Source organism: Melospiza melodia, chromosome 6, assembly GCF_035770615.1.
Source record: "Melospiza melodia melodia isolate bMelMel2 chromosome 6, bMelMel2.pri, whole genome shotgun sequence".
Classification (NCBI taxonomy): domain Eukaryota; kingdom Metazoa; phylum Chordata; class Aves; order Passeriformes; family Passerellidae; genus Melospiza; species Melospiza melodia.
This window is the reverse complement of record NC_086199.1, coordinates 2283691-2308517: the sequence shown is the minus strand read 5'-3', so window position 1 is coordinate 2308517 and position 24827 is coordinate 2283691. Positions and strand designations below refer to the sequence as shown.

Below are 24827 nucleotides of genomic sequence, written 5' to 3'. Positions count from 1 at the left end.
ATACAGGAAACTGCATCTTCCCTGCAGCATGTAAAACCAGCCTGAAAGTCGTGTACAGCACAGGGAACAGCCCAGGGCCAGAGCATCTGTGGCACTGGGACAAGGGGGAATGGTTTTATACTGACAGAGGAGAGATTTAGATGGGTTATTGGGAAGAAATTCTTCCTTGTGAGGGTGGTGAGGCCCTGGCACAGCTTGCCCTGTGGCTGCCCCATTCCTGGAAGTGTCAAAGGCCAGGCTGGACAGGGCCTGGAGCAACCTGGGCTAGTGGAAAGTGTCCCTGCCCATCGCAGGGGGTGGAACTTGATGATCTTTAAGCTCTTTTCCAACCCAAACCATTCCATGATTCTGTGAGTCTGTTACTCTCTGGGTGGAAGCCTGTGCATGGATCTAATCTAATCTAATCCTGCCCTCTGGCACTGCAAAGCCATTTCCTTATCCTGCCACTCCAGGACTCCACTCCAAAGTCCCTCTCCAGGTCTCCTGAAGCCCTTTTAGACCCTGGAAGGGGCTCTGAGCTCTCTCTGGAGCCTTCTCCTCTCCAGGTGAGCACCTCCAGCTCTCCCAGCCTGGCTCCAGCCCTTGGAGCAGCTCTGTGGCTCCTCTGGCCTCACCCCAGCAGCTGCACATCCTCCTGATGCCTTCCCAGGGCTCGGTGCAGCACTGCAGGCGGGGTCTCACCTGAGTGGGGCACAGCAGCACAATCCCATTGCCCTGCCTTGCTGCCCACCCTGCTGGGGATGAGGCCGGGACTGGGAAAACAGCCTGGGAAGCCTGGCTGGAGGAGGAGGAGGAGGATAAGGAGGAGGGGGAGGAGAAAGTGCTGCGTTGGAAGCTCATATCGGATATTTTTGCCCTTGGGAGGAACCGGAGGCAGGGCAGGGCAGGGTCCTGCGGGCAGCCGCGGTGCGGGAGGCAGCCGGGAAGCGCCCGGAGCGGGGGAAAGCGACCCCACGCCATTTCCAGAGGGACTGCGGGCAGGCAGAGAACAGTGAGGAGACCGGGGGGAAAGGGAGGGGGCGGGAAATGCTGCGGGGCAGGGCGGGGGACACTCGGGCAGGAAGGGGCCGTGACACGGGGGTGGGACCGCGACACGGGGGGAAGCCGCGGCTCGAGGATGGATCACGACACGGGGGGACACAGCACGACCCTTTCCGGGTTTTCCCGTCACCTTCCTCGTACGTGCTCCGGCGGAGCTGCCCGCGGGCGGGGCCACGCGTGGGGCGGTGCCGGCCGGGGGCGGTCGCTCCGTGGGAAGCGCTGGGGGGCGGCGGCCGCGCCCGGAGCGCTCCGCTCCGCTCCGCCCGGGGGCTCCGGCTCTGCCCCGGCCCCTCCTCTGCACCGGCCCGGGGCACCCCCTCTGCACATCCCCGCACGGGCCCCTTTGCGCATCCCTCTGAGACCCCCGGCATCCCCCCTTTGCAGACCCCTCTGTGCCCCTGCGAGCTCTTCCTGTCTTTGGCACATCGCTCTGTCCGTACCCGGGGTCCCCCTCCCTTGGCACACCCCTCTGTGACCCTCGGGGTCCCCCCTTTGCACAGCCCTCTGTGACCCAGCCGAGGGGCGGTCCCCGGGACATCCCCCCGGCCACATTCCTGGAGTCCTCCCTTTGCACCCCACTCCGTCCAATCCTTGGCATTTCCCCCTTTGCACCCCCTCTGTAAATCCTCGGGATTTCCCCCTTTGCATCCCCCTCTGGCCCTCCTCGGGGTCCCCCCTTTGCCCCCCCGGTGGCGGCCGCCGCTCCCGCCCCGCTGGTGGGCGGCCCTTGGCGGGCCCGTCCCCATCGCCGTCCCCGTCCCGTTCCCGTCCCGTCCCCCGCCGGGGCGGTGCCAGCTCGGGGCGGAGGCGGAACGCGGCGCCGGAGCCCAGCCCGTGTGTCCGTGTGCCCCCTCCCCGTGTCCCCGCAGCCCCGCCGCGATGTCGCGGCCGCTGTCGGACCAGGAGCGGCGCAAGCAGATCAGCATCCGCGGCATCGTGGGCGCCGAGAGCGTGGCCGAGCTCAAGCGGGGCTTCAACCGGCACCTGCACTTCACGCTGGTCAAGGACCGCAATGTGGCCACCCCACGCGATTACTACTTCGCCCTGGCCCACACCGTGCGGGACCACCTGGTGGGGCGCTGGATCCGCACGCAGCAGTACTACTACGAGAAGGACCCCAAGGTGCGAGCGGTGGGGTATTGGGGGAGCCCCCGTGCAGGGCGGGGTGCTGGGATCCCCCCACGGTGGTTGTGGCTGGGGTGGGAACCGTGGGAACCCCGTGGATGGGAACCCTCCCTCGGCGCTGGAATAGAGGGGTTGGCGGGGCTCGGTTTTCCGTGGGTTCGGGGCTGTTCCGGTAACTTTTCCGAGAGGAGGGACTGGACTTTACCAAGCGAGGCCACTGTCCTTTGCTCTGCAAAACAAACAGAGCCCGGCTTGGCCGGCAGCGGGGTGCAGGGCATGGGAACGCCGCTTGTTGTCCCGCGGCGCCGGCGTGGGTGCTGTCTACCAAAAGCAACTCCAAACCTTCCCGGGGGAATTATTGGAAAGGCTTAAAGGCACCCGAAAGCGACGGCAAACAGGTCTTGTTTAACACAAGTGATGCCAAGCGTGAGAGATCCGGTTTGTGCAGGAGTTGTTGTGCTGCTGCTCGTCCCGCTGCCTTGCTCCGGGCTCTGCCGGGGGGGATTAAGCCCTAATCCCCCTCCTGACACCTGGATGTCCCTGTCGGCATCAATTTCCTCCCTGCCAGCGCCTCGCTGGGAGCGTGCCAGCCGCGGCAGCAGCTCAGCGCTCCCCGGTGCTGTGTGGGGCTGAGGAAAAGGAGCCTCTTGCGGGGTTTGGGGTTGGGATTCTCCCGGGCAGCCCAGGCGAGCCGGGCGCTGCCTGCCTCGAGTCGCTGCTCCCGGTTCTGCTGGAGTGAAACCAGTAAATCCCAGTGGATCCTGCCCAGCACATCCTGCCCGTGACAGGAGCGTTGGGACGAGGCGATTTGTGCTCCCTCAAAACCCGAACCATTTCAGGACTCCGGGATTCTCTCGCACCTCCATTCCCCGCCCGACCCCGCGCAGGTCCTGGGGAGGGAAAGCTGTGGAGTCAGCGACTTCCCCAGCCTAAATCCTTCCTTAAAACCTGCCGGTGCTGACGCCGGGGCTCGGCTTACACAGGTCCTGAGCCCTGTGTCAGCGGCAGTGTCCCCACGGCCCCATGTCCCCACGGCCACCGCCTGGCCCCGGCTTTGCGGCCCCGAGTGGCATTAGGGAACGGCTCCTCTTTGAAGTTTAACTTAGTGCTGCCACCGGTGACCGTCGTGGAGCTGTCCCCACCCTGGGACAGGGCAGTGGAGCTTTGTCCAAGTGAAACAGCCTGAGCAGGAGAAGGGCAGGGGCTGCAGGGCCACCCAGCAGCCACCAACCTGGAATTCCTGGTGCAAACCACCGTGCTGTGTTGAAGATGGGATTTTTCCCTGTTTGTTTTTGAGATATCACACAACAGCAGCTTCTGGAGTCCAGGAGAGCCTCTCCAGCCCTGGGCAAGGTGACCACAGAGTGCTTTTCTCTTCCAGAGGATTTATTACCTCTCCCTGGAATTCTACATGGGGCGGACGCTGCAGAACACGATGATTAACCTGGGGCTGCAGAACGCCTGTGATGAGGCTGTCTACCAGGTGAGCGTCCCATGAGGGCTGAGGACCTGCCCTGGGAGAGATCCATGTTTCCCAGCTCCTGGGAATGTCCATGTTTTGGTACATTGGCTGCAGACTGCTCCCTGAGCCACTGGGGATGGCTTAGGGGATAAAGGCTGCTCCAGAACCTGCCCTTGAAAGGGCTGGAGCTGCCCAGCCTGGCTGCGTGTTCTGGGAATGCAGCAGGATCCTGGCAGGACACGGGTGGTTCTGTGGATTAGGCTGTTCATGTCCATGATCAATGGCAGGGGGAATAAAACCTTGAATTAAACCCAGCACCAAGTGGCACTGTGGTGATCAGAGGGTTTTGGGTGGCTTCTTTTGTCCCCACCCCTGTCACCTCTTGTGTTCAACATCATCAGATGTGGCCAGGGTGGTTGCACAAGAGCAGGAACTGCTTTTGTGCAAACACTACAAAGGAGAGGAAGTTATTTTTAGGGGGGTTAAATTTTTATCCCCACTTGCTGCGACCAAGGGACATCAGGGCAGGGCAATGACCAAAGGTCTCCACCTGAGCTGCCCAAGGAGTTTTGCATAGGCAAAACCACTTCCTCCTACAGCAGCCTGGGCTGGAAAAATTAAATTTCCATGGAAAAGGGGTGTAGATGCTTCTCACCCTGAAGGGAGATGCCTGCAGTGGGAGGAAGGGCACCAGGTGCCTGTTCCAGAGGATGGAGGTGCTGAGGGAAAGGAGCACAGCACTTGGATCCTGTTCCCAAGGGATTGGGGTGCTGGGGCAGCAGGAGGGTGGCACCCAGATGCCTTCCTGCAGGGAACAGGGGTGCTGGGAGTGCAGGAATATTCCATCTGGGCGGCTGCCTCAAGGGGTAGGGAGTTCTGGACCAGGTAGGGAACAGGAACGTGGTGCCATGGAGAGAGGGAGCAGGCCTGGAAATATCCTCTCAGAGCCCTTGGAAGAGTCTGGAACCCCAAGGACAGCACTCTGGTTATAGTTTGGTGCCACCCACCCCCAGATCTTGCCCATGGTGAGGTCAAGGGTGTAAATATCCCTTGTCAAGCCTGGCAGAGTGACCTTAAACATGGGACATGGTCCCTGCCATGGCACAGAGACAGAGCTGAGGGGAGAGCAGCTGCTTTGGGTGCAAATCACAGTGCCCCACCTGCAGAGATGGGTTTTGTGGAACTGGGTGCCTTTCCAGCCCTCCTGGAGCCCACCTGCGAGTGACTGTGTGCCAACAATGCCTCTCCTCTGTGGAGCTGGGCACCCTGACAATCTCCAGCCCTTCTCCTTTTCCCATCTGCAGCTCGGGCTGGACATGGAAGAGCTGGAGGAAATCGAGGAGGATGCTGGGCTGGGCAACGGGGGTCTGGGCAGGCTGGCAGGTGAGTGACCCCCAGGTGGTGGGGACATCCCTGAGGGCTTTATATCCACTGTGGGAGCTTCCTAATCCTGGGGGTTACTGCTCCAGCCTTTCCAGCACGGAGCAAGGTGCTGCTGGGTGGCTCATGTGGGACTGGCTGCTGTCCCTGTGGGGCCTGTGGGTGTCCCAAGGAGAGGGATCCATCTCCAAGGGATCCATCACTGCTCTCCCCTCTCCTGGCAGCCTGCTTCCTGGACTCCATGGCCACGCTGGGGCTGGCAGCCTACGGCTACGGCATCCGCTACGAGTACGGCATCTTCAACCAGAAGATCCGGGACGGGTGGCAGGTATGGATGGAGATGGGTGGCCCTCACTGTCCCCTGGCACAGCTGGAACCCCACATTCACCTCCTCCCCCTTTAACTGGGGGGTACAGACACTTCCCCTCAGCTCAGAGGCTGCTGCTGTTGTGATATTTAAAATTTAGCAGATATTTTCATGGACAAATGTAACTTCTTAACCCAGTGCAAGTTCACAGCTTCATTCCTTGTCCCCATCCTCAACATGGGCCACCCCAAGAGCTCAGGGCCACCCCAAGAGTTGCTCCATGGCTGCCTGGAGCAGGTGAGGATGGAGCAATTGTGTTCCTCTTATGGAAAAGACTGGTTTGGAAATGCAACATTAGCAGTCCACCTTGGGTTTATCCCCATGCCCACGGAAGGCAGAGCTCAGGGTGGTGCCTCCAGGTGACCCTGCTTTGCCAAAATCCAGGTTTAGGGTGGGCACACTCAGAGCATCCTCCCCTTTGCCATGAGCAGAGCCTTTCCCAGCCATCCTGCAGGTGGGGTGTCCCCAGGCTGGGTGGCCCTGTCACTGCTGTGTCCTCTTGGCAGGTGGAAGAGGCTGATGACTGGCTCAGGCATGGCAATCCCTGGGAGAAGGCCCGCCCTGAGTACATGCTGCCCGTGCACTTCTACGGCCGTGTGGAGCACTCTGCCTCTGGTGCCAAGTGGATTGACACCCAGGTAAGGCTTGGGGACAGGAGTGTCCCTTGCATGGCTTGTCCTGTCATTTGGGGGGCTCTCCCTGGCTGGCTGCACCCCATGGATGAGTCCTGCAGAATCTCTGCCGGGAAGGTTGGGCTGGGATGGAAAATGCAGTGGTGGGGCAAACTGGGGAGGAGGTGGACATGGAGATGGAAAAGACAAACTGGGGAGGAGATGGACATGGGGATGGAAAAGGCAAACTGGGGAGAAGGTGGACATGGGGATGGAAAAGGCAAACTGGGGAGGAGGTGGACATGGGGATGGAAAAGGCAAACTGGGGAGGAGATGGACATGGAGATGGAAAAGGCAAACTGGGGAGGAGGTGGACATGGGGATGGAAAAGGCAAACTGGGGAGGAGATGGACATGGGGATGGAAAAGGCAAACTGGGGAGAAGGTGGACATGGGGATGGAAAAGGCAAACTGGGGAGGAGGTGGACATGGGGATGGAAAAGGCAAACTGGGAGGAGATGGACATGGGGATGGAAAAGGCAAACTGGGGAGGGGGTGGACATGGGGATGAGGACAGATTTGGCTGCTCCACATCTGCAGTCAAGCTCTGCATCCCTGGAAGTGTCCAAGGCCAGGTTGGATGGAGCTTGGAGTAATCTGGTCTAGTGGGAAGTGTCCCTGCCCATGGCAGGGGGGTGGAACAAGATGGACTTTAAGGTCCCTTCCAACCCAAACCATTCTGGGATTCTCTGAAATACCAAAAGCAGCTCCAGCAGGAATAAATTAAACCTAAATTAAGCTGCTCCTGACCTTTACAAGCCCCTCTCCATGCCCTGAGCACTTCTGGCAGACACCAGCCAGCAGGCAGAGCCAGAGGGGTGTCCCCACGCAGGGGTACCAAGGACGTGCAGGGACACCAGGCTGAGCTCAGCCCTGAGCAGGAGCCCTGTGGGATGGGAGGGCTCCAGGGGGGCATGGGGGGGATCCCAGCCCAATTCCAGCTGCCCTGGGGATGTCCCAGGTGGTGCTGGCGCTGCCCTATGACACGCCCGTGCCCGGCTACATGAACAACACGGTCAACACCATGCGCCTGTGGTCAGCCCGCGCTCCCAACGACTTCAACCTGCGCGACTGTGAGTGGAGGTGGGCAGGGTGGGGTGGGCACAGCGGGGGGGTCCCACGCCCACCTCACCCTCTGCTCCTCCCCAGTCAACGTTGGGGACTACATCCAGGCCGTGCTGGACAGGAACCTGGCCGAGAACATCTCCCGGGTGCTCTACCCCAACGACAACGTGAGTGGGGGTGTTTTAGGGGGTCCTTTAGGGATGGAGGGGGAAAGGGAGCAGCTCCTCACTCCAGGATGCTGCAGAGATGTTTTGAGTTGTGCTTCAAGCTGCCTGCAGTGCTTGTGTGAGGGTTGCTGCCTCTCAGCAGGATGAGTCTGTTCCCCTGAGCTTTGCCCAGAGTGGGGATGAGCAGGCCCTGCTGCAGAAACGTTCCTTGAGTCTCAGAATGTAACATGAATCAAACTGCTGAACGCTGCTGGTGTTACCCTGGTGGCTCTTTGCAACCCTGGGACCCGAGGTCGTGCCTCAGAATTGCTGTTTGCACCCAGCCCTCTTGCTGTGGGAGTTCCTGCCATGCTGGCACTGAGGTGTGGTGGGACTCCCAACCCTTCCCTAGCCACAAACCAAGTTGTGGAGTAGGAAGAAAAAAAAGGGAGGCTCCCCATGCTCTGCAGTCTGTTTGAGCCAGGCCCTGATGGTGTTTTTCCCATTTAATCCTCCTCCAGCCTTCCCAGCTGGTGAGGAGAGCTGGGGGCTCTGCAGCTCCAGTGGTGAGGTTGTCTCCTGCAGCTTTTCCTTTGCATTTGATTTTTTTTTGCTGCATGAATGGTGGTGAAATCCTCATCTTGGAAACACCTCCTATAGCTTCCCTTCCCATTGCCCTGGTACCTTTCCTTGCAGCCAAAAAGTTCAAACCACTGACAACAGGTTTTGACAATGGGATTTAACCAGCACATCCCAAACCCTTGTGCTGGAATTTGGGAAGCAGGAAGAGCTTGGGATTCCAAGTGATGCTGGGGGAAGCACACCCTGGGAAAACCTTCCCCCAGGAAGTGCAGTGAGTCCTGCAGGAATCCTGCAGCTCCCTGCTCCTCTGCCCACAGTTCTTCGAAGGGAAGGAGCTGAGGCTGAAGCAGGAGTACTTTGTGGTGGCTGCCACCCTGCAGGACATCATCCGCCGCTTCAAAGCGTCCAAATTCGGGAGCACGGACAGCGTCCGCACCGTGTTCGATTCCTTCCCGGACCAGGTACGAGCCAGGGCTGCTCCCACCTCTGCCTTGGAGCTTGTTCCCACACCTCCCAGATGATGCAGATGTTTGTAGGCCCTCAGTGGGGTGCCCGGTGTCCCCACGTGCCACCCTGCTCTCCCAGGTTGCCATCCAGCTAAACGACACGCACCCTGCCATGGCCATCCCTGAGCTGATGAGGATTTTTGTGGACATTGAGAAGCTGCCGTGGGATAAGGTAGGGACACCCCACCTGGTCTCCTGCACTGGCACCCAGCTGTCTGTGGTGGAGGAGCCACTTCTGTGGCTGCTGGGAATGATGTGGAGCAGTCAGGCTGGGTTTAAGTGGTGTGGACTGGGAGGAGCTGGCTGGGCTGTGCTGTTGGGAGTGGTGGGAGGACCAAGGGTGGGTTCTGGCACTTGAGGTGTGACTGAGCACTGGCTCTTCCCTGCCAGGCCTGGGACATCACCAAGAGGACCTTTGCCTACACCAACCACACGGTGCTTCCCGAGGCCCTGGAGCGCTGGCCCGTGGACCTGGTGGAGAAGCTGCTCCCCAGGCACCTGCAGATCATCTACGAGATCAACCAGAGACACCTGGATGTGAGTGCCTGGAGCTCCTCTGGAGAGGGGCACGGGGATGTACTGTCAGGATGAGGGGCACACACAAACTGGTGATGTTGTGTGTGGGGCTGGGGGAGTCCAGCTGCTGTTTTGGGAAGTTGATGTGTAGGAGAGCCCATTCCCACCAGCACATTGCCATCCTGCAGTTAGTGACTGTTGAGAAACTTCACTTGCTGCTTCATGGACTTGAGAGCTGGCATGTCTTTACTCCCTGAATTCATCCTGGGCAAGATGATGTTGGGGGTGGTTTGACCTCCTGGTCTGACAGCACAAGGCTTTTGCCAAAATGGCCTCGCTGGCCAAGTGTGTGTCCCCAAACCCCTCTGTGTGGCAGCTTAGGAGGGTCCTCCTATCCAGAGACATCCATGCTGAGAAAGGGATGTCTGTCCTTCCTTTGGAGGGAGTTTGCACCACCACAACAGAGTAAAAGCCACCGCTCTGGCTGGTGTGAGATGCACTGGGGACATTGCGGTGGCCCCTCCTCGTAAGCCATGGGGTGGGACACCCGTCAGTGCCACCCCCTCCCAGCCCCTGCCTGGCTCCCCCGGCAGCACATCGCGTCCCTGTTCCCCAACGACGTGGACCGGCTGCGGAGGATGTCCCTGATCGAGGAGGGGGACACCAAGAGGATCAACATGGCCCATCTCTGCATCGTGGGCTCCCACGCCGTCAACGGCGTGGCCAAGATCCACTCCGAGATCGTCAAGACTCAAGTGTGAGTGAGGGGAGGGAGGTGCTGATGGGTCCCCCTGAACTGGGGAGGGGTGCTGGTGCCAGGTGGGCAAGGCTGGAGCTGTGCCATCCTCGCCCTCGCAGGTTCGAGGACTTTGCAGAGCTGGAGCCGGAGAAGTTCCAGAACAAGACCAACGGGATCACCCCGCGGCGCTGGCTCCTGCTCTGCAACCCGGGGCTGGCCGAGCTCATCGCAGAGGTACCGGCATGGGGGGAACACCCTGAGGCCACCAACCCGTCCCTGCGGAGCCCAGGGTGCCAGGGAACCTCAGCCATTCATTTCTGGATGGCTGAGGAGTTCAGGGTCGAGGGAGGGGATTCTGCCCCTCTGCCCCGCTCAGGTGAGACCTCACCTGCAGAGCTGCCTTCAGCCCTGGGGTCTCCAACAGCAGAACGATGAGGGGCTGCTGGAGCAAGTCCAAAGGAGGCCACAGAGATGCTCCTGACTGTGCCTGCTGGGAGTGTTCAGCCTGGAGAAGGCTCCAGGGAGACCTTAGAGCCCCTTCAAGAGTCTAAAGGGGCACCAGGAGAGCTGGAGAGGGACTGGGGACAAGGGATGGAGGGACAGGAGAAGGAGGAATGGATGTAAACTGACAGAGGACAGGGTTAGATGGGATATTGGGAATAAATTCTTCTCTGTGAGGGTGGGCAGGCCCTGGCACAGGGTGCCCACAGAAGCTGTGGCTGCCCCATCCCTGGAAGTGTCCAAGACCGGGTTAGACAAGGCTTGGAGCACCCTGGGATAGTGGAAGGTGTCCCAGCCCATGGCAGGGGGCTGGAACTGGATGATGCTCAGGATCTCTTCCACCCCAAACCATCCCACCATCAGCATGTGCCCTTGCTCCTGTCGCAGAAAATCGGGGAGGACTACGTGCGGGACCTGAGCCAGCTGACCAAGCTGCACAAGTTCGTGGACGACGACCTCTTCATCCGGGAGGTGGCCAAAGTGAAGCAGGTGAGGGGCGTGGGCAAGGGGAGCACAGAGCAGGGCTGGTGTTCCCTGGGGGCTGACGTGGTCCCTGCCCTGGCCCAGGAGAACAAGGTGAAGTTCGCGCTGTACCTGGAGAAGGAGTACAAGGTGAAGATCAACCCCTCCTCCATGTTCGACGTGCACGTGAAGAGGATCCACGAGTACAAGCGGCAGCTGATGAACTGCCTGCACATCATCACCATGTACAACCGTAAGCCACCACGCCCTGAGGGGACAGGGTGCCCCGGGGCTGCAGCAGCACCCCTGTGCCCCACATCCCACAGTGACCCTGCTGTTTCCTCCAGGAATCAGGAGGGATCCTGCAAAGCTCTTTGTGCCCAGGACAGTCATCATTGGAGGCAAGGTAAGTTGGGTCAGGGGTTTTAGAGATTTTGGAGGAAGTGTCCTGGGGAATGTGGGTGCAGATGTCTCATGGGGCCACATCTCTACAACTCCCTAACAGGAAGGTGCAGCTGGCATGGGTCGGTCTCTTCTTCCAGGGAAAAAGGGACATGACAGAGGAAATGGCCTCAAGCTGTGCCAAGGGAGGGTTAGATGGGATATTAAGAAAAAAATCTTCATCAAAAGGATGGTCAGGCATTGGAACAGCTTCCCTGGGTAGTGGTGGAGTCCTCATCCCTGGAAGAATTTGAAAGATATGAGGATATGGCACTTGGGGACATGGGTCAGTGGTGACCTTGACAGTGCAGGGGGAATGGCTGGATTTGAGGCCTTTTCCAACTTAAACAATCCCATGATTTCATGGTGTTAAGTCCACAAAGTTGTCCCAAAAAGCACAGGAGTAGCACTGGTGCTTCAACTCAAGCAAGTTTGTGTGAGGTTTGGACAACCATCTGCTGTCTGTGCTCATGGAAGCCCCCAGAAATGTTGTGGTGTAACATGTTGGATTAGGTGATGGGAACAGGGATGAACAGGTTGTCCCTTGGACACTGGGAGCTGGCTGTGCCTCACCTGCCCCTGGCACTAGCCCTCCTGGCTCACCTGTGGCTTTTCTCCCAGGCTGCCCCAGGATACCACATGGCTAAAATGATCATCAAGCTCATTAACGCCGTGGCTCAGGTGGTGAACAACGACCCCGTGGTGGGCAGCAAGCTGAAGGTCATCTTCCTGGAGAACTACAGGGTGTCCCTGGCAGAGAAAGGTACCTTGGGTGGGACATGCCCTGGGGAGGGGGTGTCCCTCCATCCTGTGGCTCCCACCATGGGCCTTCAGCAGGAAGCAAACCCAAAGCTGGTCACCACGAGCCCCTGGTGTGTTTTGTTGGCAGTGATCCCCGCGACCGACCTGTCGGAGCAGATCTCCACAGCGGGCACCGAGGCCTCGGGGACGGGCAACATGAAGTTCATGCTGAACGGGGCTCTGACCATCGGCACCATGGATGGAGCCAACGTGGAGATGGCCGAGGAGGCTGGAGAGGAAAACCTCTTCATCTTTGGCATGAGGGTGGAGGATGTCACAGAGCTGGACAGGAAAGGGTGAGGGCTGGGGATGCCACAGCGCTGCCACCTCAGGTCCCTGGGGCAGCACCATTTTATGGCCTCCTTCCCTCCAGGTACAACGCCCAGCTCTACTATGACCGGCTGCCCGAGCTGAAACAGGCTGTGGACCAGATTAAAAGTGGCTTCTTCTCCCCAAATGACCCCAACCTCTTCAATGATGTGGTCAACATGCTCTTCCACCATGACAGGTGAGGTGCTGAGGTACCATCCATCCATCCATCCATCCATCCATCCATCCATCCATCCATCCATCCATCCATCCATCCATCCATCCATCCATCCATCCCCTGGGCTGGGACCATGTTGTACATGGATGATGCTCTTCAGGCACAGATTCTGGCCATTGTCACATGAATGCCTTTGGGTGCACAGCCCTTCCAGATGATTTGAGGCATCTCAAGGGCTTTCCTGGCCAGAGCACTGGTCAGCCATTGGGATTGGAGAAATGCTTTTACTGAATTTCCCCCCTTGGCATCCAGGGTTCTTTACCAACAAGGTTTGAGGTGAGGTGATTTGGCTAGAGGTTTTGTTTTGGTGGACACCTGTCAGAGACAGGATTAGATCGATGTCCGGAGCCGGTTTTGGGGTTTTTGGGACACCTCTGTGTGTGTGGGGCTGGGGTCTGGCCCGGCTCTCTGCTGAGGCAGTGCCCAGACCCCTCAGCCTGGCGGAGCTGTCAATCATGGCACTTCGTGTGTGGGGCTGTGCTAACCGAGCCTCTGATTGGCCGAGCTGCCAATCAATCATAGTAAACAACCTCTGATTGGTCGTGCAACAAGAAGTCCCGCCTAAGGGCGGGCCTACAAAGGGCTACGGATATAAAAGGGGCTGAGGGCATTATGGCCGATCTTCCCCTGACGTCTTCCTTGGAGTTTCTGCCTCACCCACGCTGGAGCCCAGGAGTTGGTAGCTGTTTGTTTTTTCTGCACCTTTTCCATCTTTCTCTCTCTCTCTCTCCTTAATCCTTTTAGGCAGCTTTACGAGTAACATAACATCTTAAGGTTTTAAAGGTTTCCCAGTTAAATGGGCTAAGCAAATGCTAAATAAATCCTAAGTAAATGCTGAATACTAAATTAATGCTAACTAATGCTATGATAAATGGTTTTACATTTAATTCAACATTGTGTTTACTTTGAATACAGTGTTGTAATTTTTGCCAGTTTCCTTAATTTGCTCTGTTTTTGCAAGTTAAATTTTGTGTGATTTTTTTACCTCGAGAGTATCTGGTGGGGATTTCTCCTTTGTACTCAAAAAAAAAAAAAAAAAAAAAAAAAAAAAAAAGGAAAGAATAAAGGAACCTTAAGTTTAACCCCTGGATTTAAGGGTCTGGGGTGTGACAACGCCTCAAATCAGGGCATTTCTATTTCTCCTGCTCTTGACTCCTCCTTTCTTTGCTGCTCCAGGTTTAAAGTCTTTGCAGACTACGAGGCTTATGTCAAGTGCCAGGAGAAGGTCAGCGAGCTGTACCTGGTGAGTGCCAGCCTGGGGACCGGGAAGGGAGCCGTGCTGGGTGACAGAACCCTGGGGACAGGGCAAGGAGCTGTGCTGGGACACAACTTCCCATCCCGCAGAAGGGACATGCCGGAGATGAGGCTGATCTCATCCTAGGGCATCATCCCTGGCTGAGAACCCGCCCTGGGGTCAACCTCACCCCTCTCTTTTAGAGAAAAGGAGACTCAGGGGTGACCTTATCGCTCTCTACAGCTCCTAAAAGGTGGCTGTGCTCAGGTGGGGTTGGGCTCTTTCTCCAGGCAGCACTGACAGAACCAGAGCACACAGCCTTAAGCTGCCTTAAGGGAAATACAGGCTGGATATGAGGAAAAATTTTTTCCCTGAAAGAGTGATACAATTTTTTTCACTGAAAGAGTGATAAAGGCCTGCCTGGGGAGGTGGTGCAGTCCCCATCCCTGGGTGTGTTTAACAAAGCCTGGATGTGGCACTGGGTGCCAGGGGTGAGTTGAGCTGTTGGGGCTGGGTTGGACCCCATGATTTGAAGGTCTCTCCCAACCTGTGACCTCCTTGCAGAACTCCAAGGCCTGGACCAAGATGGTCATCAGGAACATTGCAGCAGCTGGGAAGTTCTCCAGCGACCGCACCATCAAGGAGTACGCGCGGGACATCTGGCACGTGGAGCCCTCGGACCTGAAGATCCCCCCGCCCAACGAGCCCCGGGACGCGGGGCAGGACAAGACCCCCAACGGCACTGCAGCCTAGGGGGGCTGAGCACACACCTGTACAATTCCCTGCTGTCTGAGTCTCTGTGTTCCTGCTGCTGCTGCTGCTGGCTTTCCCTGGGGGTGGGCAGGAGGGGAGGGCTTTTTATAACTCAGGTGTCGTGTGGGAAGCGAAAGCACGTCGCCCCGTTGCTTGCATTAGGTGCTGGAAATAAAAAAGTGCCCTTGGAGTCCAGAAGGGGCTGTTTGCTGGAGGCTGAAATTAGGGCTGGGCTTGCTTCCACCACCTGGACACAGCTGTCTGGGCCCTCACAGGCACTGCTGAAACAGGACAGGGAGGTGCCAGGGCCACCAGTGTCCCGTGGGATGCTCCCAGTCGTGGCTCTGGTGGCCCAGCCCACACCAGTGTCTCCATCCCTCCAGTAACCTGCAGCATCCTGGAGGCAGAGGGTGACTTTAAAAGTTTCTTAGTAGTTTTTATTACTTACAGCAGTAAGTTCAGTGCCATGGAGGGAGGAGGGGGTCCTGGAGTGGATTTGAGGGAGCATGGGATCAGTGCAGGCAGCAATTGGCATCACTTCATGTTTAAGAAGTCTCTGCAAGAAGATGTAATAAATCTTACACTGTGTCACTGACCCTCCTGTGCTGTGTCAGAGCCTGATTTGAGCTGGGCTTGGAGCATCTCTGCACCCAGGGCAAAGAGGAGCTGGTGTCCCCAGAGCCACCTCAGCTGAGGACAGGCTCAGGGCAGGGGGCAGTGACTGAGGTTTGGAAAGTGATGCCAGCAGACACCGTGGGGAGGGGAAGGAGCAGGGGGCAGCAGTGAAAGGGAGGCCAAGGCTCGTCCTGTGTGTGCCCCCCCATTTCTGTGGAGCAGCACTTACTTCACCAGGGCAGGCAGCTCCGGGTGGAAGGAGATGTAGTCGTGGCCCAAGCCCAGCTTTTGGGGGAAGGTGATTAGCTTCACCTTGGATTTGTCCCTGTAGGCCTGCAGCGCTGTCTCGTAGAGCTGCCACGGGGCAGGAGGGTGGTCACTGCACCAGCAGGGACCCCACACCCCTCCTGCTGCGTGGCCACCCCCTCTCTGGCCACTTCAGCCTCCACAGGCAGGCTCAAAGCCCGGGTGGCCGGTGCCCACCTGGTGTCCCAGCTTTGGAGGCACGACTCCATCATCGTCTGCGTGCAGGATGAGCAGGGGGCAGCTCAGCACCTTCACACTGTGGGCGGCAAGCACAGCCCTGAGGATGCTCCCCAGAGCCAACAGAGCCCCAGGAGCCTCCCCAGTCCCTGTGAAAATTCCCACAGCACCCTGACCCCCCAGCACTGCCCCTCAGAGCCATCCTCACGCCCATGCTGCTTGCCCTGGCATGGCAGCACCCAGCACCCCAATCACCTTAACCCCCAATTTCAAAAGCACCCATAAATCAAACGGATTTGGGGCAGGCTCTGTGTGCTACCAGGAACAGGGGTGCCAAAAAAAGGGTGGTGGCTTGTGGACTTTGCTCAATAATCAAACTGACATTATGCAAACAAAAAGTCACTTTTGAAGTATGAGTAAGCTGGGTAAACACAGGAGGGCAGGAATTTCAATGGGGTGACTGACACCTCTCCTCAGCCAGGTGCTCCTGGCATCATTCACACAGCCCCTGTGCCCCTTCCCACCGGGAACTCACTTCTCATCACTGGGGAAGAACATTCCTGCCCGAGCCATGGAGTCCAGGATGAGGTACCCAAAACCTGGGAACTGCCGGAAGATCTGGCAGGGAGAGAGAGAGTTTGGGGTGCTAAACCATGGCTGGATCCAGCTGTGAGGGGGGAGAGCCAGGAATCTGGGGCTGACACTGCTGGGGGACCCCAGAGGCAGCCCCCAGGCTCACCTTGGTGATGGGGATGTTGGCAGCTGCGTCTCGGATGTTGGTGTAGGGAGACTCCAGGACAACAGCACCAATCTGGACCCCTGAGGGCACAGGGAGGTGGGGGTGGGCATGGCTTTGAGGGGCTGTCCCCCCTGCCAGGCTGCAGTGGGGCCAAGATGTCCCCATCCCAATGGGGAGGGCTCCTCATGCCACAATCAGGCCAGGGCAGTGCAGAGCCTCAGGGTGACACTGCACGGGGACAGCCCATCCATGCTGGCCCTCACCTCGCTCCTCCTGCAGTTTCCTCGCTGCGTTGGTGGCAATCCTGTGACAGGAGAGGTGACAGTGAGGGGGAGCACAGCACAGGGGGACACACAGCTCCCTCAGGTTCCCCCTTGTTGGCTGTGTTTGGCTGTGCAGGGGCCTCCACCAAGGAGCTGCTTGGTCCACCCCCAGGTGGCACCAGCCTGGCAGCAGCGTCACAGGGCAGAGGGCGGGCTCTGGTGTGTCCCCATCCTGCCCCCTGCACCTACCCTGTCCCCAGGGAATGTCCCCAGAAGAGGATGCTGCTGTTCCCACTCCGTGCTTTCACCCAGTCATAGAGTGCCAGGACATCTGTGTTGATGCCATTCTCTGAGGGGTATCCAGTGGAGTCCCCATAGCCTGTGGGGACACAGCTCGGTGTCACAACCCTGTGGGGACAGGCCCCAAGAGGGGGATCACCCAGCAAGAGGCAAGGGGACAACTGTACCTCTGTAGTCGAGAGCCAGGATGTGGAAGCCAGCAGCCCCCATGGTCTGTCAGAGCAGCACTGAGTTATGTCCTGCCAGGGGCTGCCCCCCAGGCCCCCAGCCCGGCCCGTTCACTCTGCACAGGGTCTCTGTGGGGTCCCCAGGGCCAGCAGGAGCCTCGCTCCCAGCAGGTCCCAGTGTCCCCACAGGCCACCACTTACCTTCAAGAACTGGACACGGTGTCTCGCAGCCCTGATGGGGAAAATGGGGTTAGAGCTTGGGGGGACCCCTCCCCTCCAGCACCAGGGCAGATGAGGAACCTGATCCCAGAAGGGAAGAGCTGGATGCTGTGGGGTGGGTGGATTTTGACTTTTCCCTTTATTTTATAGGGATTCTCCCTCACTGCTGGGGTCAGAGACCTCTGCAGCAGCCCCAGCCCTGCAGCACTGCTGCTGCTGTCTCAAGTTTGCTGCTTCTCAGCCCAGAGCAGCCACCCTGCCCTGCTCCTGGCCCTGCAGCAGCAGCTCAGGACCTCACCTGGTGCCCCCATTGCCGTGCAGGTAGATGATCACAGGGTGGGCATCAGCCAGAGCCTCCTCGTACCAGCGCTGGTCCTTGCCCTGTGCCTCGGCCCCTCTGCTGCTTGGCACCGTGTGCCTGGGGGGACAGGGGTCACCCTGGGGGCTCCACCAGGACACTGCTGGCCCCCGAGGATGCTGGGGATGTCCTGAGGCCATCCTGCTCACCAGATGCCAACTGTGACGCCCGGCTCGGTGGTGAGGTACAGGTTGATGGTGTTGTTCACCAGCAGCTCCGGCCGCCGAAAGTCCACGAAGAGAGGGAAGGACACTGATGGAGAAACCACAGCCATCATCCAGAATCCTCTTACCCAGCTGTTTCACACAACTCTTTCTAAATCAATGTGTTATTTGTTCCAGATTATCGAGGGCCACGCTGAGCCAGATGAGCCGAGCCCTCTGCCACCTCCTCCTCCTCCCACCCGAGTTCCCAGCCCCGCTGATGCTGAGCGTGCCTGGGCGTGCCGTGGCTGCAGGCAGCAATCAGGGTGGGCAGCAGCACCTAATTAGAGCTTGCAAAACACGGGCAAAGATCCTTCCGTGCCTCCTCTGCTAGCCCAGGGCACAGCAGGATTAACGCTGTCCTGATGCCACCCTGGCACGGTGCCACCCGTGCTTTGGGGGGTCTGCAGCAGCCAGCTGAATCCCTGTGAGGGTTCTGAGGGGGTTCTCCTGGTCAAGACAGCCCCGGGATACTCACGGAAGTTCAGGTAGACAAATTTGTTGAGCAGGCTGGGGAAGAGGCGGATGAGGAAGGGAAAGGAGACGTAGGTGAGGAGCGGGGCCAGGAGGAGCGTGCGCAGCCATGGCAGCCACCAGCGCCCGGCCCTGTGAGGGAAGAAATGTCAGCACGTCCCAGTTCATCCCCGCCCATCCTGAAGGATTTGGGGTGCAGCTCCCCATCCCCAGTCCCAGCCATGATGTTGTATTGCACCAAATAGTTTATTTAGTTGTGAGGAAGGGCAGGGAGGTGTAGGTGAGGAGCGGGGCCAGGAGGAGCCACGGCAGCCATGGCAGCCACCAGCGCCCGGCCCTGTGAGGGAGAGAGACACCTTCAGCACATCCCTGCCCATCCCAAGGGATTTGGGGTGCAGCTCCCCAGCCCCAATCCCAGCCATGATGTTGTATTGCACTAAATTATTTAGTTGTTGTGAGGAAGGGAAAGGTGGAGGTGAGGAGCTCCAGGAGGAGCGTGCGCAGCCATGGCAGCCATGGCAGCCACCAGCACCCGGCCCTGTGAGGGAAGAAATGTCAGCACATCCCAGCTCATCCCCGCCCATCCTGAGGGATTTGGGGTGCAGCTCCCCATCCCCAGTCCCAGCCATGATGTTGTGTTGCACTGAATAGTTTGTTTAGTTGTTGTGAGGAAGGGAAAGGTGTAGGTGAGGAATGGGGCCAGGAAGAGCCATGGCAGCCATGGCAGCCACCAGCACCCAGCCCTGTGAGGGAGGCACCCTCAGCTCATCCCTGCCCATCCTGAGGGATTTGGGGTGCAGCTCCCCAGCCCCAGTCGCAGCCATGAGGAAGGGAAAGGTGTAGGTGAGGAATGGGGCCAGGAGGAGCGTGCACAGCCATGGCAGCCACCAGCGCCCGGCCCTGTGAGGGAGGAATTGTCAGCTCATCCCCGCCCATCCTGAGGGATTTGGGGTGCAGCTCCCCATTTCCCATGAGGGCTGGATACAGCTACAAGGGCCTGAGGGTGATCCTGACCCCTCTGGGGAATTGGATCCCCACATCCCCACACCGGTGCTGTGCTTGGCTTTTGGGGACGGAGCCGAGCAGCCCCACAGTGACATTGGGTGACACCGGCTCTGATTTGGTCCCACGCCCTCCCACGGGTGCCTGGAGGCAGGAAGGGCAGGGAACGTGCCAGGGCTGGGAGCTGCAAGTCAAACCTGCAATAAGGAGCAGCAGATACCCTGTGACAACACCCTGAGCCCTGGCTGGCCAGGCACAGCCAGACGTGTCCCGAGCCTGGCATTAAGAGCTCCTGCAACACTCTGGGGACAAGGAGGAAGGAAGGAAAAGGGCTTGGGGGTGATGTCCCCCAGGGCCACCAGCATCACCTCCCAACAGTGCCCTGCCATTCCAGGGCTGCCCCACAGTTCTGCTTAAACCAGGCCCCGCTGCTCCACAGGTGACCCCAAAACGCCACCAGTGACCCACAAGTGACCCCAAAGCCCCTTAGCAACACATACGTGACCTAAAACCCCATTAGACACCGTCAAGTGCCACCCAAACCCCATAACTGACCCACAAGTGATCCCAGACCCATGGGTGACCCCAAACCCCATTAGCAACATGTAAGTGACCCATAAGTGACCCTAAAACCCCCTTAGTGACCTATAAATGACCCCCCAACCCCATAAGTGACCACACAAGTGGCCCCAAACTGGCCCTTGCTGCTCCACAAGTAATCCCAGAATACCAAAACCTCTAAGTGACCTCACAAGCGACCCCAGGACACCATTAGTGACCCTAAAACCCCATAAGTGACCCCAAACCAGCCCCAGGTGGGGAAGGAAAGCCAAGAGCTGCAGCTTTCCCAGCACCAACACCCCCGTGGGCGAACGGCGATGGGGAAATCAGTCTGGGCAAGGGGGATTTGGGGCAGAGGGCTGTGCTGGCAGCCAAGCACAGCTCAGTCCCTGCCACACCAAGAAAGCACCTGGCCCATTCCCTGCCCCGAGGAAGGACTGCCAGGGGGTGCCAGGGCACGATGGCACCGTCCCCAGGGAATGGGGACATCCCAGGATGGTGTAGGGTGGCGGGGGCTGTGCTGGAGGCACAGGGAACCCCCAAATCCCGGTTATCCCACAGGACATGGGGCTGGGCAGCCATGGGACAGCAGGGAATGCCCTGCACGGGCTGCGGGGAACTGTCGGGCGGCCCCTGCACAACACCCGGGGCAGGTGGGACCGCGGGGACAGCCCCGAGTGGGACAACACAGGGTGACAAGGCACAGCACAGGAGCGTGGCCACGGCAGGGTGACACAGCCACACGGGCTCACGGTGCCGGCAGGGTGACACGGGGACAGGGCCACTGCAGGGGTCATGGTGCCGGCATGGTGACACGGGGACAGGGCCACTGCAGGGGTCATGGTGCCGGCACGGTGACACAGCCACACGGCCACTGCAGGGGTCACGGTGCCGGCACGGTGACACAGCCACACGGCCACTGCAGGGGTCACGGTGCCAGCACGGTGACACAGCCACACGGCCACTGCAGGGGTCACGGTGCCGGCAGGGTGACACGGGGACACGGCCACACTGTGGAGTCACAAGATGATCCGGGGACACGGCCACAAGGATGGGCTGGTGCCAGCCACAGGGTGACACGGCCACACGCGGGGACACACACGGGGTCACGGCCCAGCAGGGTGAGCGGGTGACCAGGCCACGGCGTGGGGACACAGAGCACGGGGTGACAGCGCCAGCGGGACAGCACGGCCAGAGCACGGGGACAGAGCCACGCACGGGTGACAGCGCATGAGACGCGACAGGGACAGGGGACAGGGCTGGGGACAGGGACACACAGCTCGGTGTCCCCACGGTGATGTCCCCATGGTGGCCGGTACTCACCGCCCGTGCTGGGCCACGCCGAGCTTCCCCTCCGCCCGCACAATGTCGCCACCGCTGTCGCCGACCCCGCCGCGCCGCCGCATCGCTGCGCGCACGACAACAACGACAGGCCACGCCCACCGCGGGGACACGCCCACGTCACGGGGACTCCGTGTCACCAGGACACGCCCATGACACGCCTCGGGGAGGGGACAGGGACGGGGCCACCCGCGGTGTCACCGCCCGCGCCTGCCTGGGGACCGGGAGGACACGGCCGTGCTGCAGCCCCCTGTCCCCCAGGGTGGCATCCCCTTGTCCCTGGCAGGGTGACATCCCCTTGTCCCCCAGGGTGGCATCCCCTTGTCCCCCAGGGTGGCATCCCCTTGTCCCTGGCAGGGTGGCATCCCCTTGTCCCCCAGGGTGGCATCCTCTTGTCCCTGGCAGGGTGACACCCCCTTGTCCCCCAGGGCTGACCCGGCGTCTCTGGCAGGGTGACATCCCCTTGTCCTCCAGGGTCCCAGGGGGTCTCTGGCAGGGTGACATCCCCTTGTACCCCAGGGTGGCATCCCCTTGTCCCTGGCAGGGTGACATCCCCTTGTGCCCAAGGCCTGGCTATGGGATGCCATCAGGGTGGCAGTCCCCTGTCCCCCAGGGACCCCAGGAGATCTGCAGCCCCCTGTCCCCCAAAAGAGGCCAGGGGGAGGATGTGGCCAGCAGTAAGGTGACACACCAGGGAAAACAGCCTTGCCACGGGGAAAGGTTCAAAAATAAAAATAGTTTTAGATTCCAAGCTCAAAAACAAAAATAATTTTTAAAATGGTTGAACACCAAACGTGGTGTCCCCAGGACTCAGCAGGAAGGGTGGGAAACCTGCTGCTGCCTGCCCTCCCAGCTGAGCCTCCCACCTGCAGCTCTGTCAGGGTGAGTCAGGATGAAACCTCCCAGCAGGAGATAAATAAATGCCCCTGTTTCAGCAGGAGATAAATGCCCCTGTTTCAGCAGAATCCCCTGCCAGGTGCAGCAGGATGTGCTGTTGGAAGGCACCCACGGCTGGGCCAGCCCTTCAGCACCTCCACAGCAGGGACCCCATAAATCATGGGAGGGCTGGGGACAAAGCTTTCCCCAGAGGAGCCACCACCCAGGCTGGCATTTGGAGCTGCTTTTATCCAAAGTAAGGCCTGTGCTGCTTCTCCTGGGTTGGAATCATGGAATCCCAGAATGGTTTGGGTTCAAGGGGCCTTGAAGAGCATCCCATGCCACCCCTGCCATGGGCAGGGACACCTTCCACCATCCCAGAGCCCTGTCCAAAAGGGCCTTGGACACTTTCAGGGATCCACAGCTGCTCTGGGCACCCTGTGCCAGGGCCTCCCCACCCTCCCAGGGAACAATTCTTTCCCAATATCTGATCTAAGCCTGCCTCAGCAGCAAAATACAAACGCAGAGACAAACAGGTCCAGCCAAACCGGGGCTGCGGGCAGGCACAGCGTGTTCCCCACCAGCAGCTGCTGCAAGGAGGTGGCACAAGGCAGCCCTGAGCTGCTCTTCCCATGCCTCAGGGGCAGGAGAATGGGGGAAATGACCAACAGACCCAGCTGGTTTCACAGGCCAGAGTTTTTCCTTCTGCCTCCAATTTCCCCTCATTCCCAGCTGCTTTCACAAACCAGAGCTTTTCATTGTACCCCAAATTTTTCCCCATTCCCAGCTGCTTTCACTGGCCAGAGCTTTTCCTTCTATCCCCAATTTTTCCCCACTCCTAGCTGCTTTCACAATCCAGAGCTTTTCCTTCCACCTCTGGTTTTCCCTATTACCAGCTGGTTTCACAAGCCAGAGCTTTTCCTTCCACCAATTTTCCCCATTCCCAGCTGCTTTTACAAACCAGAACTTTCCCTTTCACCCACATTTTTCCCCATTCCCAGCTGGTTTCACAGGCCAAGCTTTTCCTTCTAGCCCAAATTTTTTCCCCATTCCCAACTGTTTTTACCTTTACCATACCTTTTACCTTTACCATACCTTTTCCTTCCACCCCATTTTTTTCCCCATTCCAAGACCTGCTTTCACAGACCAGAGCTTTCCCTTCCACCTCAATTTTTCCCCATTCCCAGCTGCTTTCACAAGTCAGAGTTTTTCCTTCCACCCACATTTTTTCCCCATTCCCAGCTGGTTTCAAAGGCCAGACCTTTTCTCTCCACCCCGAATGTTTCCCCATTCCCAAATGTTTTCACAAGCCAGATCTTTTGACTGAACCCCGAATTTTTCCCCATTCCCAGCTGCTTTCACAGACCAGAGCTTTTCCTTCCACCCCTGATTTTTTCCCCATTCCAAATGAGTGCCGGGGCTGCAGCTCAGCAGTGAATTCTCATGAAGATGACGGGAGGGGTGATCCCCAAAATCTCCAGCGATGCCCACAAGGCTGGGCAAGATGCCAGAGGGGTCTGGAGCTCCTGAAGGGGCTGGCACAGAGCTCGGGAAGCTCAGAGCGCTCACCAGGACGCAGCATCCACCCAAATATTTCTCGCCATAAGGACCCAGCACAGCAAACGCGAGGTTTTCCCGGGCTGAAGGGAAAATCCTCGGCTGGAATGGGGCAGGACGAGGCCGGAGAGGCGGTGCTGGAAGGAGATTTGTGCGCCGGGAGCCGGACGGGGGATGGCAGCAGCGAGCCGAGGAGCGGCGGCGCCACTGCGGCTGAGCAGGACTCGCCTTTGTTTAGCGCAAAAAAAATAGCAAAGTTTGGGCTTATGTCATTCCAAACTTCTCCCGGCACCAGCTGGGAGGTGGGGAGGTTCCCTCCAGCTGTTTTTTGTTTTTTTGGTTGGTTTTTTAATTTTTTTTCTACAGTGTATTTTCCTTTTTCCCTTTATGTTTTGCTGATGGCTTCATGGCTTTTTTTTCTTCTTCTTCTTTTTTTCTTTTTTTTTTTTCTAATTATTATTTTTTTCTGAATTTTGGCTGTTTGACGACCCTCTTCCCCCTGTCCCGAGCGGGATGAGGGGTTCCTGTGCCCAGCAGGGCACAGCTGGGAACGCCCCAGGAATGCAGGAGCCGCTCCCGGCGCAGGCGGCCGGACTTTTCCTCGCCCTGGAACAAAGCACCCCATTGTTCGGGGAAAATGGGAAGGAAAGCGTGACGGAGCGGCCAGAGCCAAGGCGGGAGGGAGTTCCTGCAGGAGCCGGGCACCCACGGCCTCGCACAGGGGGCACCCAGCGCCCGCCCCTGCTTTTGGGTGGCTCCGTGCCAGCCGCGGCTCCATCGGTGGCAATGATGTCCCGCGATCCCTGTGTTTCCCACGTGTCCCGGTTTTTGTGACGCTGCCTGAGCCGAGGTCTCCCTCCCTTCCTTCCTTCCTTCCTTCCTTCCTTCCTTCCTTCCTTCCTTCCTTCCTTCCTTCCTTCCTTCCTTCCTTCCTTCCTTCCTTCCTTCCTTCCTTCCTTCCTTCCGCCACTTCCGCCACTTCCGCCACTTCCGCCACTTCCGCCACTTCCGCCACTTCCGCCACTTCCGCCACTTCCGCCACTTCCGCCACTTCCTTCCGCCACTTCCTTCCGCCACTTCCTTCCGCCACTTCCTTCCTTCCTTCCGCCACTTCCTTCCTTCCGCCACTTCCTTCCTTCCTTCCGCCCCTTCCTTCCTTCCTTCCTTCCTTCCTTCCTTCCTTCCTTCCTTCCTTCCTTCCTTCCTTCCTTCCTTCCTTCCTTCCTTCCTTCCTTCCTAGCTGGCTGTAAATGCCATCCTGGAACGCAGCTGCTCGCTGGGAAGGGGGCTCCAAAAATAGGAGATTTTGTTGTGGCTCCCCAGAAACGCAG

General features: G+C 58.9%; 2 protein-coding genes across 2 annotated transcripts; one reads left to right on the top strand and one right to left on the bottom strand.

Annotated features, from left to right (window-relative positions):
* Positions 1–915: 915 nt before the first annotated feature.
* On the top strand, positions 916–14933 carry PYGL (glycogen phosphorylase L). The gene is made up of 21 exons (XM_063159614.1): positions 916–991; positions 1911–2163; positions 3548–3649; positions 4933–5011; positions 5233–5336; positions 5882–6013; positions 7007–7118; positions 7195–7277; positions 8156–8299; positions 8424–8516; positions 8735–8881; positions 9454–9617; positions 9719–9833; positions 10488–10589; positions 10668–10815; positions 10910–10968; positions 11625–11766; positions 11893–12100; positions 12178–12312; positions 13528–13594; positions 14150–14933. The coding sequence occupies exons 2-21, from the start codon at positions 1921–1923 to the stop codon at positions 14336–14338; spliced, it is 2568 nt and encodes an 855-aa protein (XP_063015684.1). The 5' UTR covers positions 916–991; positions 1911–1920; the 3' UTR covers positions 14339–14933.
* Positions 14750–21165, bottom strand: ABHD12B (abhydrolase domain containing 12B). The gene is made up of 13 exons (XM_063159627.1): positions 21046–21165; positions 18164–18291; positions 17632–17734; positions 17423–17542; positions 17107–17137; positions 16906–16951; positions 16688–16817; positions 16439–16479; positions 16176–16255; positions 15972–16054; positions 15437–15515; positions 15183–15307; positions 14750–14894 (listed from the first exon to the last, which is right to left on the bottom strand). Exons 1-13 carry the CDS (start codon positions 21126–21128, stop codon positions 14873–14875), a joined length of 1071 nt encoding a protein of 356 aa, XP_063015697.1. The 5' UTR covers positions 21129–21165; the 3' UTR covers positions 14750–14872.
* Positions 21166–24827: the final 3662 nt, after the last annotated feature.

Bases quoted from the DNA above. Each gene is read 5' to 3' on its own strand.
- PYGL (XM_063159614.1), top strand. From the start codon at position 1,921: ATGTCGCGGCCGCTGTCGGACCAGGAGCGGCGCAAGCAGATCAGCATC. The intron at 5,012-5,232 runs GTGAGTGACCCC...CTCTCCTGGCAG, and splicing joins GGGTCTGGGCAGGCTGGCAG to CCTGCTTCCTGGACTCCATG. The intron at 9,834-10,487 runs GTACCGGCATGG...CTCCTGTCGCAG, and splicing joins TGGCCGAGCTCATCGCAGAG to AAAATCGGGGAGGACTACGT.
- ABHD12B (XM_063159627.1), bottom strand. From the start codon at position 21,128: ATGCGGCGGCGCGGCGGGGTCGGCGACAGCGGTGGCGACATTGTGCGG. The intron at 17,138-17,422 runs GTGAGGTCCTGA...TTTCCCCATCAG, and splicing joins CACGGCAATGGGGGCACCAG to GGCTGCGAGACACCGTGTCC. The intron at 16,952-17,106 runs GTAAGTGGTGGC...CTGCTCTGACAG, and splicing joins ACCGTGTCCAGTTCTTGAAG to ACCATGGGGGCTGCTGGCTT.